Source organism: Aphidius gifuensis, linkage group LG2 (assembly GCF_014905175.1).
Source record: "Aphidius gifuensis isolate YNYX2018 linkage group LG2, ASM1490517v1, whole genome shotgun sequence".
NCBI lineage: Eukaryota > Metazoa > Arthropoda > Insecta > Hymenoptera > Braconidae > Aphidius > Aphidius gifuensis.
This window is the reverse complement of record NC_057789.1, coordinates 24,215,287-24,230,000: the sequence shown is the minus strand read 5'-3', so window position 1 is coordinate 24,230,000 and position 14,714 is coordinate 24,215,287. Positions and strand designations below refer to the sequence as shown.

Below are 14,714 nucleotides of genomic sequence, written 5' to 3'. Positions count from 1 at the left end.
AATGTGATCAAAAATAAAAATGTGATTTTAAATTAAAATGATCATTTTGTCATAATTAGTGTGAGAGTGCTGTGTGTGTGGTAATGCAGCTGCCTGATTTAGCTATGACAACGTTCACTTGATTGGTAAAACAAAACATTTTAATCCATGGCGCGTCAAACAGTTCAGCGCCGCCAACGATAATATTCACGGCCATTTATATTACAGCAAACGCCTTTCAGTCGCGTCGTAGACAACTGTAAACATTTATTTACTATTTAAACACTACGTACAATCTCGTAGTATGAGCGCCATTACTAATCTATATAATAAACAAAAATGTATGAGTACAAATTAAATATCAATTAATTGTTAATATGTAGAGGTAGAAATTGATTTGAATTAAGGTAAAATAATTAAAAACCATTAGTTATAGTTAATGTGAAAATTTGTATCTCAAAATTATTTAGTTAATTCAGATTGTAATCTAGATGATAAAGATTCTGAGAGACCATGAAATACATCCTTTGATAAATTGGTCAATTCATTTTCAGTGATATCGAGTTTCTTAAGTTGTGATAAACCATTAAAAATACCAGACTCAAGGTTTTGTAGTCCATTCGAATTTAAATTTAGAATACGGAGACTTGGTAAACCATTAAAAATATCTTTTGATAAAGTTTTCAGTTTGTTGCTGCTAAGATGAAGTTCCTGAAGTTGTGATAAACCATTAAAACAACCTGCTACGAGATTGTGCAGTTTATTTGAATCTAAATATAGTACTACCAAATTTTCAAGACAATTAAATACACTATTGGACAATGTTGTCAGACTGTTATTGCCAATATTAAGTGATTCAAGTCGTGATAAACCATTGAAGCAAACTGACTCAAGATTGTGCAGTTTGTTTGAACGTAAATTAAGACGACAAAGCTTTTCTAAATTACAAAATATATCTTTCGATAAAGTTGTCAGATTGTTGCTGCTCATGTCAAGTGAAGTAAGTTGTGATAAACCGTTGAAACAACCTGCCTCAAGATTTATTAGTTTGTTGGAATTTAATTGAAGAAGATAAAGCTTTTTTAAACCACCAAACATATCACGTGATAAAGTTGTAAGATTGTTCTCGCTGATACCAAGAACATCAAGGTTCAATAAATCACCGAAAATACCTGGCTCAAAATAACTAAGCTCATTTGAATTTAAAAATAGGTCACTTAGATTTTGTAGACCACTAAATATATCTTTTGATAAAGATGTCAAGTTGTTGTTGTTGATGTGAATCGTCTCAAGATTTGTTAGACCATCGAAACAACCTGACTCGAGATTTTGTAGTTTGTTTGAACCCAAATATAGTGACTCAAGATTTTCAAGACTATTGAATACACCTTTAGATAATGTTGTCAAACTGTTTTTGCTGATAATGAGCTTCTCAAGTCGTGCTAAACCATTGAAACAACCTGACTCAATATTGTGTAGATTGTTTGAATTCAAATCTAGTTCCTCAAGAGTTTTAAGACCATTAAATATATCTTTGGCTAATGTTGTCAGACTGTTGTCTTGTATACTGAGACACTTAAGTTCCGATAAACCATCGAAACAACCTGACTCGAGATTTTGTAGTTTGTTTGATTCCAAATCTAGTATCTTAATATTTTTAAGATCATTAAATACACCTTTGGATGATGTTGTCAGACTATTGTTTCTTACACTGACCCAATCAAGATGTGATAAACCATTAAAACAACCTGACTCGAGAATTTGTAGCTTGTTTGATCCTAAATCTAGTATCTTAAGATTTTTAAGACCACTAAATACATCTTTGGATAATGTTGTCAGACTGTTATTTCCGACACCAAGCCATTCAAGATGTGATAAACCATTAAAGCAACCTGCCTCGAGACTTTGTAGTTTGTTTAATTCTAAATCTAGTGTCCTAAGATTTTCAAGACCAGCGAATACACCTTTGGATAATGTTGTCAGGCTGTTGTTGCTGATGTCAAGTCGCTCAACTTTTGATAAACCATCGAAACAACCCGACTCAAGATTTTGTAATTTGTTGAATTTTAAATGTAATTTCTCAATATTTTCAAGTCCATCAAATACACCTTTGGATAATATTGTCAGACTGTTGTGTTCAACACTGACCCATTCGAGATGTGATAAACCATCGAAACAACCTGACTCAAGAATTTGTAGTTTGTTTGAATTTAAATTTAGTGTCTCAAGATTTTTGAGCCCAGTGAATACACCTTTGGATAATGCTGTCAAACTTTGGTTGCTAAAATCGAGCCACTTAACTTTTAATAAACCATCGAAACAACCTGACTCAAGAGTTTCTAGTTTGTTTGAATACAATAATAGTTTCTCAAGATTTCCAAGACCAATAAATATACCTTTGGGTAATATTGTCAGGCTGTTGATTCTAATATCAAGCGTCTCAAGTCGTGATAAACCATTAAAGCAACCTGGCTCAAAATTTTGCAGTTTGTTTGAATTTAAATCTAGTTCTAAAAGATTTTCAAGATCATTAAATACACCTGTGGCTAATGATGTCAGACTGTTGTTGTCGACACTGAGCGACAGCAGTTGCGATAAACCATTAAAACAACCTGACTCGAATTTTTGTAATTTGTTTGATTTTAAATCTAGTATCCTGAGATTTTTAAGATCATTGAATACACCTCTGGATATTGTTGTCAGACTATTGTTTTTGAAACTGAGATACTCAAGATGTGATAAACCATCGAAACAACCTGGTTCGAGATTTTGTAGTTTGTTTGATTCCAGATCTAGTGTTTTAAAATTTTTAAGACCAATAAATATATCTTTGGATAATGTTGTCAAATTGTTGTTGCTGATCTGAAGCAGCTCAAGTTTTGTTAAACCATCGAAACAACCTGGCTCAAGTGTTTCTAGTTTGTTCGAATCTAAATATAGTTTCTGAAGATTCTCAAGACCAATAAATACACCTTTGGCTAATTTTGTCAAACTGTGGTTGTTGAGATTAAGTCCCTCAATTTTCGATAAACCATTGAAACAACCTAGCTCAAGTCTTTCTAGTTTGTTTGAACCTAAATATAGTTTCTGGAGATTTTCAAGACAAATAAATAAACCTTTGGATAATGATGTCAGGCTGTTGTTATTGATACTCAGCTCCTTAAGTCGTGATAAACCATCGAAACAGCCTAACTCAAGATTGTGCAGTTTGTTGGAACCCAAATAGAGTGACTCAAGTTTTTTAAGACTATTTAATAAACCACTGGATAATGTTGTCAGACTGTTTTCTCCGACATTGAGCAACTCAAGTTGCAATAAACTATCGAAACAACCTGACTCAAGATTTTGTAGTTTATTTGATCCCAAATCAAGAAAAGTAAGATTTTCAAGATCAATGAATATATATTTGGGTAATGATGTCAGACTGTTTTTTTTGATACTGAGCACCTCAAGTTTTTTTAGACCATCAAAACAACCTGGCTCAAGATTTTGGAGTTTGTTTGAATCCAATTCTAGTACCTTAAGACTTTTAAGACCATCAAATACACCTTTGGATAATGTTGTCAGGGTGTGGTTGCTGATATCAAGTCGCTCAATTTTTGATAAACCATTGAAACAACCTGACTCGAGATTTTGTAGTTTGTTTGATTCCAATTCTAGCGTCTCAAGATTTTCAAGACTAATAAATATATCTTTGGATAATGATGTCAGACTGTTGTCTTTGATACTGAGCAGCTCCAGTTTTTTGAGACCATCAAAACAACCTGACTTGAGATTTTGGAGTTTGTTTGAATCCAAATATAGTGACTCAAGATTTTCAAGACGATTAAATACACCTTCAGGTAATGTTGTCAAACTGTTGTTGCTGATATTAAGCTCCTCAAGTTGTGATAAATCATTAAACCATCTTAACTGAAGATTATGTAGATTGTTTGAATTAATATTTAGTTCCCGAAGATTTTCAAGACCATCAAATACACTTTCGGCTAATGTCGTCAGACTGTTGTTTTTGACACTGAGCAGGTCGAGTTGTGATAAACCATCAAAACAACCTGACTCGAGATTTTGTAGATTGTTTGAGTTTAAAATTAGTGTCGTAAGACTTTCAAGATTAATAAATACACCTTTGGACAATGTTGACAGACCGTTGTTTTCGATATCAAGTGAGTCAAGTTGTGATAAACTATTGAACCAACCTGACTCAAGATTATGCAGTTTGTTTGAATTTAGATCTAGTTCCAAAAGATTTTTAAGATTATTAAATACACCATTGGGTAATGTTGTCAGAGCGTTGTTTGCAATATTAAGTGAGTCAAGTTGTGATAAGCTATCGAAACAACCTGACTCGAGTTTTTGTAGTTTGTTCAAGCTTAAATCAAGACTTTCAAGCCCTTTTAAACTACTAAATATATCTTTTGATAAAACTGTGAGATTGTTTTTGCTGATATAAAGACTATTTAGGCTTAATAAATCATCAAAAATACCTGGCTCAAGGTAACTCAGTTGATTTGAATTCAAACGTAAAACACATAGATCTTGTAGACCATTAAATATATCTTTTGATAATGCTGTCAGTTTGTTTTCACTGAGATCAAGTTTTTTGAGTTGTAATAAATCATAGAAAATACTTGAATCTAGATAATTTAATTCGTTGGAATTTATTTTTAACTTACGAAGATCATCAAGTGGTTTGAAGATATCTTTTGGTAGTGTCGTCAGCTCGTTACCACTTATTTTTAATTTTTTAACTTGAAGATTCTCGAGACCATGGAATAAATCTCTTGGAAGAATATTTAATTCTTTATCACTAATGTCTATTCCATGTTTTTCAGCATTATTACACAGCAACTCACAAATTTCTTTATCATAATAAGGTGACTCTTGATTACAAAAGTATTTATTATGACTTTTAATAGTTGAAGCTGTTGATATATTTGTATCCATAACTAAAACATAAATAAATATTTAAAAATTTTATATTTGAGTTTTAATAACACAAAATTATACTGATCAAGTAGATGCTGATTCTCAAAGTCATACGTATGATGTCAGTGCTCATTTGTAGTTTTAACGTTACTTTGAATTAATTATAAATACATCTACTTACTTGAAATATTGTCAATAAGTCAATATAGATATCAATGTCCTGATGATGATCAGGTAGTCCAGCTCTGATAGTGAAATTGCTTTTTAATGTTCAATGGATACTTGTTGATTAAGATGATGCGGTGATTACACAATATAACAATATTTGAAAATCTGAAAATAAAAAAAAAGAAATCATCATTATTATTTTTGTTAGCTGATAATATACAATATCGTATACAATATTGTGTAAAATAAATTTAAGAAAGTATTTATTTTTATTTAACCTCTGCGTCTACATCGGCAATTGGATAGTATCAACAAATATCATATGTCAAAATGTATCTAAATAACTGATGTAATAAATTATTAATATAAATTATTACAATAAATAAGTATTTACATCAAAATTTCACTACATAAAAATAAAGTTCTACATATATTTTTTTAAAGATTAATTCCAGAAAAAAAAAAAAAAAAAAACCATTATCATTAATTAAGTATTTATTTTAAAGAAAATAATAATATTATTTTTAAAAAATATATGTAAACTTTATTTTTGTTTTTTTTTCTTTTTAATTTTTATAAGATTTAATGAGATTAATCGATTGATAATACAGTCGATTAGTGACAGCTATTAATGACAAAAATAACAATATTTTTTTTTTTACTAAAATATTGTATGAACACAAATAATATATTTTTTATAGACCCACGAGAATATAAAATCCATATTTTTATATTTCATTTTAATTTACAAATATACTATTGATGTAATTTAAAATTTATACAAATTTAAAATTAAAAGTGTTGCATGATTTTTCACTTACCTACGTCATTAATGAGAATGTAACCAGCTATTTACATGACAACAGTAGATTTCTTTGATTCCTTTATTGTAAAAGTGGTGGGTGAGTCCAGTCAAGACCTTGTTAATCACAGACACTCTTTGAAACTATGAAAATAATTATCTTAAATTGCCCTAGGTGATAAAAATTTTTTGTTAAAACCACTTGTACGTCATTAATTAATTATTTTTGGTGATATACCTATAATTATTGATATATATTATGATATATAATTATTTTTGGTGATGATGACAAGAATCACACTGTGACTCTGTGAGTCTGTGACAGAGAGTTGGTCTCGAAGGCCGTCAGTGTTGCTATGATGAAACCGGCCAAAGAGAGGCGCGACAGCTATTTCATGTAAACCATGAACAGAGATATAATTAAGCTAATACTATACCTGCAGTCCAATTCACAGGGCAAATTTTTTACAATTTAGGGCTTTTTTTTGCCGCTGATGACGCTTGTAAAAATTTTTTTTATATAGGATTTACATACAAAAGCTTCACGAGCGCCGTGAGTGGTGAAAAAAAGCCCTAAATTGTAATGCCCTGTGAATTGGACTGATGGTTTACATGAAAGCTGTCGCGCCTCTCTTTGGCCGGTTTCATCATATGTACATGTGGTATAGGGCTATGTATGTGAAGTATGTATGACAAACTGAGAAATAAATAAAAATAAATAAATAAAATAAATATGCCCCGACTTAGTTTTGAAATTCAACACTAGATGACGATACTATATTTTCATATATTCAAAAGTTCATTTAATTTACTGATAAAAATAATAAAACAATACAATATAATTTTATTTAATGATTTAACTATAATTAATGATAAATTTTATTTATGTTGTGAATATTTTTCTATACATATAAAAATGTGTCTAGCCTTGTCCTAAGAACACATTTGTCCCTGAGTTAAAGCTGTACCGTTTTATTTTATAATATTAAAATAATTTATAATATTATAATTAAAATGCAAAAAAAAAGCTGTGACTTAGGCAAAAATCAAAATTGTATTTTGCAGGATAAATTAAAACTGCAAGCGACTATCCCAGGAAATTATATATTTCAAAAAATTCTAAAAAATAAGAACAAGAACTGTTGTATTAGTACTGTTTATTTATAATTTAACGAAAATCAATTCTAATAATTAATTTCAATGGTAATCGACACTAATAAAAATTGTATTATACAGAGTGAATATTTTAGAAAGAGTTTCTTATTTTGGACTTAATGCGTATAACAGAGAAAAAAATACTTCCATTTCGAAACATAATATCCATAACATAAACATGATAAAAATAAAATGATAAGAACATCGTAAAATAATAAATTCGAGAACTGAGATCATTCAAAGCAAGAGGGCTTATCGCATTGAAAAAAAAAAAAAACATTCTAAAATGTTTTGAATTTAAAATATTTTAAAAACATATAAAAATAGAAATTATAAAAAATGTACCTTCAAAAAAAAAAAAAAAAGCGTACTTTTGTGTGCCACCATTCATAGAAATGTGGATAGAAACGGCCCGTCTTGAATCACGATTCTTGAATGTAAAGCTTGTGTTAATGCCATTCACACTGACTCTCTCTATTTGAAAATAAATTAATAAAAACTGATACTATAGTATATGATTTATTATTATAAATTTTAGATGATAATACAATTTATTGTATTTTGTCAAAGATTTTATCAAACTTGGATACACTCGAAAAAGGAATTCAAGAAAAAAAAATATCTGACCAAGAAAATACCGTTTTCAATGAATGCATAATACGATAACGTTTATCGTAATAACTGATAAAAATTTGACTACTTTTTTTGCATATTTTTGTATTGTCATAACTCAACATTTGTATGAAAAAATAAAATACATAAAGATTTTAAAAATTGTTTTCTTCTGTGATTTAAAAAATATTTAAATAAAAATTTTACCATAACAAACTAGCTATTCATAGTCTTCAGTTCACACTGATGCTCTCTATTCAAAAAATTCAGATACTCATAAACTAAAAAGTACATCTAGATGTATTCACATTATTTCGTGCTGTAGAAAATAGCAAAAGGACTCAAGCAAGAAGTCTAGAGATCTCAATTAATTTATAATATATAGATGAAAGTAAATTTAAATTGAGGTAATATAATTAAACACCATTAGTTACAGTTAATATGATTATTTGTATTTCAAAATTATTTAGTTAATTCAGATTGTAATCGAGATGATAAAGATTCTGAGAGGCCATTAAATATATCCTTTGATAAATTGGTCAATTCATTTTCAGTGATATCAAGTTCCTCGAGTTGTGATAAACCATTGAAAATACCAAACTCAAGGTTTTGTAGTCCATTCGAATTTAAATTCAGAATACGGAGACTTGATAAACCATTAAAAATATCTTTTGATAAAGTTTTCAGTTTGTTGCTGCTGAGATAAAGTTCCTGGAGTTGTGATAAACCATCGAAACAACCTGACCCGAGATTTTGTAGTTTGTTTGAATTCAAATATAGTGACTCAAGATTTTCAAGACTATTAAATACACGGTTGGACAATGTTGTCAGACTGTTATTGCCGATATGAAGATCCTTAAGTTCTGATAAGCCATTAAAGCAAACTGACTCAAGATTGTACAATTCGTTCGAATTTAAACGAAGAAAAAGAAGCTTTTTTAAACTACAAAATATATCTTTCGATAAAGTTGTCAGATTGTTGCTGCTCATGTCAAGCGAAGTAAGTTGTGATAAACCATTGAAACAACCTGCCTCAAGATTTATTAGTTTGTTGGAATCTAATTGAAGAAAATGAAGATTTTTTAAATTGCTAAAAATATCTTTCGATAAAGTTGTGAGATTGTTTTTGCTGATACCGAGCATATCAAGGTTCAATAAATCACCGAAAATACCTGGCTCAAAGTAACTCAGTTCATTTGAATTTAAAAATATGATACGTAAATTTTGTAGACCATTAAATATATCTTCTGATAAAGTTGTCAAATTGTTGTTGGGGATGTGAAGCATCTCAAGTTTTGTTAGACCATCGAAACAACCTGACTCGAGAGTTTGTAGTTTGTTTGAACCCAAATATAGTGACTCAAGATTTTCAAGACTATTGAATACACCTTTGGATAATGTTGTCAAACTGCCTTTGCCGATATTAAGATCCTCAAGTCGTGATAAACCATTGAAGCAACCTGACTCAAGATTGTGTAGATTGTTTGAATTCAAATTAAGTTCCTCAAGATTTTCAAGATCATTAAATATATCTTCGGATAATGTTGTCAGACTGTTGTTTTGTATATTAAGGGACTTAAGTTGTGATAAACCATCGAAACAACCTGACTCGAGTTTTTGTAGTTTGTTTGATTCTAAATCTAGTATCTTAATATTTTTAAGATCATTCAATACATCTTTGGATAATGTTGTCAGACTATTTTCGCTGACACTGACCCAGTTAAGATGTGATAAACCATCGAAACAACCTGACTCGAGATTTTGTAGTTTGTTTGATCCCAAATCTAGTATGTTAAGATTTTTAAGACCATCAAATACACCTTTAGATAGTGTTGTCAGGCTATTGTTTCCGACACCGAGCCATTCAAGATGTGATAAACCATCAAAACAACCTGTCTCAAGACTTTGTAGTTTGTTTAATTCTAAATCTAGTGTCCTAAGATTTCCAAGACCAACGAATACACCTTTGGATAATGTTGTGAGGCTGTTGTTGCTGATATCAAGTCGCTTAACTTTTGATAAACTGTCGAAGCAACCCAACACGAGATTTTCTAGTTTGTTGAATTTTAAATGTAATTCCTTAAGATTTTTAAGACCATCAAATACACCTTTGGATAATATTGTCAGACTGTTGTCTTCAATACTGAGCCGTTTGAGATGTGATAAACCATCGAAACAACCTGACTCAAGAATTTGTAGTTTGTTTGAATTTAAATTTAGTGTCTCAAGATTTTTAAGCCCAATGAATACACCTTTGGATAATGTTGTCAAACTTTGGTTTCTAAAATTGAGGCACTTAACTTTTGATAAACCATCGAAACAACCTGACTCAAAAGTTTCTAGTTTGTTTGAAAACAAAAATATATTCTGAAGTTTTCCAAGACCAATAAATATACCTTTGGATAATATTGTCAGGCTGTTGTTTGTAATATCAAGCTTCTTAAGTCGTGATAAACCATTGAAGCAACCTGACTCAAAATTTTGCAGTTTGTTTGAATTTAAATCTAGTTCCAAAAGATTTTTAAGATCATTTAATACACCTGTGGCTAATGATGTCAGACTGTTGTTGTCGACACTGAGCGACAGCAGTTGCGATAAACCATTAAAACAACCTGACTCGAATTTTTGCAATTTGTTTGATTTTAAATCTAGTCTCCTGAGATTTTCGAGATCATTAAATACACCTCTGGATATTGTTGTCAGACAATTGTTTTTGACACTGAGATACTCAAGATGTGATAAACCATCGAAACAACCTGATTCGAGTTTTTCTAGTTTGTTTGATTCCAGGTCTAGTGCTTTAAAATTATCAAGACTAATAAATATATCTTTGGATAATGTTGTCAAATTGTTGTTGCTGATCTGAAGCTGCTCAAGTTTTGTTAAACCATCGAAACAACCTGACTCAAGTCTTTCTAGTTTGTTTGAATCTAAATACAGTTTCTGAAGATTTTCAAGACCAATAAATACACCTTTGGCTAATTTTGTCAAACTGTGGTTGTTGAGATTAAGTCCCTCAATTTTCGATAAACCATTGAAACAACCTAGCTCAAGTCTTTCTAGTTTGTTTGAACCTAAATATAGTTTCTGGAGATTTTCAAGACCAATAAATAAACCTTTGGATAATGATGTCAGACTGTTGTTATTGATACTCAGCTCCTTAAGTCGTGATAAACCATCGAAACAGCCTAACTCAAGATTGTGCAGTTTGTTGGAACCCAAATAGAGTGACTCAAGTTTTTTAAGACTATTTAATAAACCACTGGATAATGTTGTCAGACTGTTTTCTCCGACATTGAGCAACTCAAGTTGCAATAAACTATCGAAACAACCTGACTCAAGATTTTGTAGTTTATTTGATCCCAAATCAAGAAAAGTAAGATTTTCAAGATCAATGAATATATATTTGGGTAATGATGTCAGACTGTTTTGATACTAAGCACCTCAAGTTTTTAAACCATCAAAACAACCTGGCTCAAGATTTTGAAGTTTGTTTGAATCCAATTCTAGTACCTTAAGACTTTTAAGACCATCAAATACACCTTTGGATAATGTTGTCAGGCTGTGGTTGCTGATATCAAGTCGCTCAATTTTTGATAAACCATTGAAACAACCTGACTCGAGATTTTGTAGTTTGTTTGATTCCAATTCTAGTGTCTCAAGATTTTCAAGACTAATAAATATATCTTTGGATAATGATGTCAGACTGTTGTCTTTGATACTGAGCAGCTCAAGTTTTTTGAGACCATCAAAACAACCTGACTTGAGATTTTGGAGTTTGTTTGAATCCAAATATAGTGACTCAAGATTTTCAAGACGATTAAATACACCTTCAGGTAATGTTGTCAAACTGTTGTTACTGATATTAAGCTTCTCAAGTTGTGATAAATCATTAAACCATCTTAACTGAAGATTATGCAGATTGTTTGAATTAATATTTAGTTCCCGAAGATTTTCAAGACCATCAAATACACTTTCGGCTAATGTCGTCAGACTGTTGTTTTTGACACTGAGCAGGTCGAGTTGTGATAAACCATCGAAACAACCTGATTCGAGATTTTGTAAATTGTTTGAATCCAAAATTAGTGTCGAAAGATTTTCAAGATTAATAAATACACCTTTGGACAATGTTGTCAGACCGTTGTTGTCGATTTTAAGCTCCACAAGTTTTGATAAACCATTGAAGCAACCTGACTCAAGTTTGTGCAGTTTGTTTGAACTTAAATCTAGGTCCAAAAGAAATTCAAGATCATTAAATACACCTCTCGATAATGTTGTCAGAGCGTTGTTTGCAATATCAAGTGAGTCAAGTTGTGATAAATTATCAAAACAACCTGACTCGAGGTTTTGTAGTTTGTTCGAGCTTAAATCAAGATTTTCTAGCTCTTTTAAACTACTAAATATATCTTTTGATAAAACTGTGAGATTGTTTTCGCTGATATAAAGATCTTTTAGGCTTAATAAATCATCAAAAATACCTGGCTCAAGGTGACTTATTTCGTTTGAATTTAAATGTAGAGTACTTAGATCTTGTAGACCATTAAATATATCTTTTGATAATGCTGTCAGTTTGTTTTCGCTGAGATCAAGTTCTTTGAGTTGTAATAAATCATAGAAAATACTTGAATCTAGATAATTTAATTCGTTGGAATTTATTTGTAACTTACGAAGATCATCAAGAGGTTTAAATATATCTTTTGGTAGTGTCGTCAGCTCGTTACAGCTGATATTTAATTCTTTAAGTTGAAGTTTTTCGAGACCATGGAATAAATCTCTTGGAAGAATAGTTAATTCTTCATCACTAATGTCTATTTCATCTTTTTCAGCATTATTACACAGCAACTCACAAATTTCTTTATCATAATAAGGTGACTCTTGATTACAAAAGTATTTATTATGACTTTTAATAGTTGAAGCTGTTGATATATTTGTATCCATAACTAAAACATAAATAAATATTCGAAAATTTTATATTTGAGTTCTGATAACACAAAATTATACTGGATAAGTAGATAATTTGTGGTTTCAATGTTATTTCAAATAAATTATAAATACTCACTTGAAATTTTGTCAATGTATCAATATAGATATCAATGTTTTAACCCTGATCAACTTGTTCAGCTCTGATAGTAAAAATACTTTCTAATGTTCAATAAATACTTGTTGGTTAAGATGATTACACAATATGACGGTATTTAAAAATCTGGAAACAAAAAAAAAACGAATCATCATCATTATTTTTGTTAGCTGATAACAAAAATATTTATTACGTTGTCTAATGTTCAATAAATTCTTGTTGATTAAGATGAAAGTATTTTATTTTAATTATACTCTGCATCCACATTGGCAATCAGATAACATATGAAATAAATAATGCAAAATAAAAATATATTTAAATAATTGATATAATAAAATTTATCTATGATAAAGTTTTTTTTTTTTTTTTATTGGAATGAGTCATCAAAAATAAAATAATATTATTATAATATTATATAATAATATTCTATAATAATATTATATAATAATATTTTTAAAAAATATATGTAAAATTCATTTTTGTGTTTTTTCTTTTCATGTTTGATAAGATTTATTGTAACTAATCGACTAGTGTCAGCTGTGAGTGACAGCTATTAATGACAAAATTAACAATATATTTTTTTATACTAAAATATTGTGAACACGAAAAATATATTTTTTATAGACCCACGAGAATATAGAATACATATTTTTATGTTTCATTTTAATTTACAAATAAACTATTGATGTAATTTAAAATTTATACAAATTTTAAATCAAAGTACTGAATGATTTGTCACTTACCTCAGTAATGAAAATAGCCAAAATCGCCAAAATAATTTAACCAGCTATTTATACGTGACAACCGTAAATTTCTTTATCGTAAAAATGATGAGAGAGTCCAGCCTGGTCCAGCCAAGACCTCGTTAATCATAGAAACTGTTTGAAACTATGGAAATAATTATCTTAAATTGCAACAGGTGATAAAACTTTTTTGTTAAAACCACCTGTATGTCATTAATTAATTATTTTTGGTGTGACCGGTGACGACAGTGATGACAGAGAGTTGGTAGCGTCTTCAGAAATAAATAAATAAAATTGAATAAAATAATGTGCCTCGACTTAGTTTTGAAATTTAACACTAGGTAGCGATACCATATCTTCAAGATATTCAAAATTTTATTTATTTTTTTATTTAATGATTTAATTGCTATAAGTATAATTTAATTTATGTTGTGAATATTTTGCTATATAAAAATTGCGCCTAGCCTTGTCCTAAGAACACATTTCTGTGCTCCTTGTGTCCCTGAGTTATACAGCTGTACCGTTTTATTTTATAATATTAATATAAAAAAAAATTACATAAGAGTCTTATGATAAGAGCCTTTAATTTACTTTATAATAAATTAAAATGAAAAAAAAAGTTGTGCTTAGGCAAAAATCAAAGTTGTTTTTTGCAGGATAAATTAAAACTGCAAGCCACTAGCCCAAGAAATCTTATTTTAAAAAATTCTAAAAAATAGGAACAAGAACTGCTGTATTAGGGTATTAGTGCTGTTTATTTATAATTTAACGAAAATCAATCCTAATAATTAATTTCAATGGCAATCGACACTAATTAAAATTGTATTATACAGAGTGAATATTTTAGAAAGAGTTTCTTATTTTGTACTTAATGCTTGGAACAGAGAAAAGAATACTTCTATTCCGAAATATAATATCCATAACATAAACATGATAAAATTAAAATAATAATAAAATCGTAAAATAAATTCAAGTTCTGAGATCATTCAAAGCAAGAGGGCTTATATCGCATTGAAGAATTTATAACAAATTTTAACAGACTCTTTTAATCAAAGTTTAATAGATCCAAAATCCAGAAAATTATAGAATAATTAATTAATTATAATTTTCGATATCAGTAATAATAGTTTAACACAAAATAATAAATGTTGTCAAACGAAAATCAATTTTTAATAAAATCTAATTTTGAAAGTCTAAAACGAGAAATCAATTGTGAATATAATGAACAAGAAAAATGTATCTAAATATTTGT

The 14,714-nt window shown here is 29.4% G+C and overlaps 2 protein-coding genes and 1 long non-coding RNA gene across 3 annotated transcripts; all 3 read right to left on the bottom strand.

Annotated features, from left to right (window-relative positions):
- Positions 1-441: 441 nt before the first annotated feature.
- Positions 442-11,041, bottom strand: LOC122850618 (the record flags this gene model as incomplete). The annotated part of the gene is made up of 2 exons (XM_044149750.1): positions 442-4,925; positions 8,107-11,041. Coding segments are annotated over 2 exons (7,419 nt in total), but the record flags the coding sequence as incomplete, so codon positions are not given.
- LOC122849677 lies at positions 5,087-6,233 on the bottom strand. The gene is made up of 3 exons (XR_006373593.1): positions 6,114-6,233; positions 5,895-6,046; positions 5,087-5,238 (listed from the first exon to the last, which is right to left on the bottom strand). It is a non-coding gene; the product is annotated as an uncharacterized LOC122849677 (long non-coding RNA).
- A 45-nt stretch (positions 11,042-11,086) lies between the features above and the next one.
- Positions 11,087-12,255, bottom strand: LOC122850617 (leucine-rich repeat-containing protein 15-like). Its single transcript, XM_044149749.1, has 2 exons — positions 12,223-12,255; positions 11,087-12,124 (listed from the first exon to the last, which is right to left on the bottom strand). The coding sequence occupies exons 1-2, from the start codon at positions 12,253-12,255 to the stop codon at positions 11,087-11,089; spliced, it is 1,071 nt and encodes a 356-aa protein (XP_044005684.1).
- Between the last annotated feature and the right edge of the window lie 2,459 nt (positions 12,256-14,714).

Excerpts from the sequence above, each read along its gene's own strand:
- LOC122850617 (XM_044149749.1), bottom strand. The coding sequence starts at position 12,255 with ATGATTTATTACAACTCAAAGAACTTGATCTCA. Across the intron at positions 12,125-12,222 it reads ACTCAAAGAACTTGATCTCA|CCAGGTATTTTTGATGATTT; the intron begins GCGAAAACAAAC and ends AGTCACCTTGAG.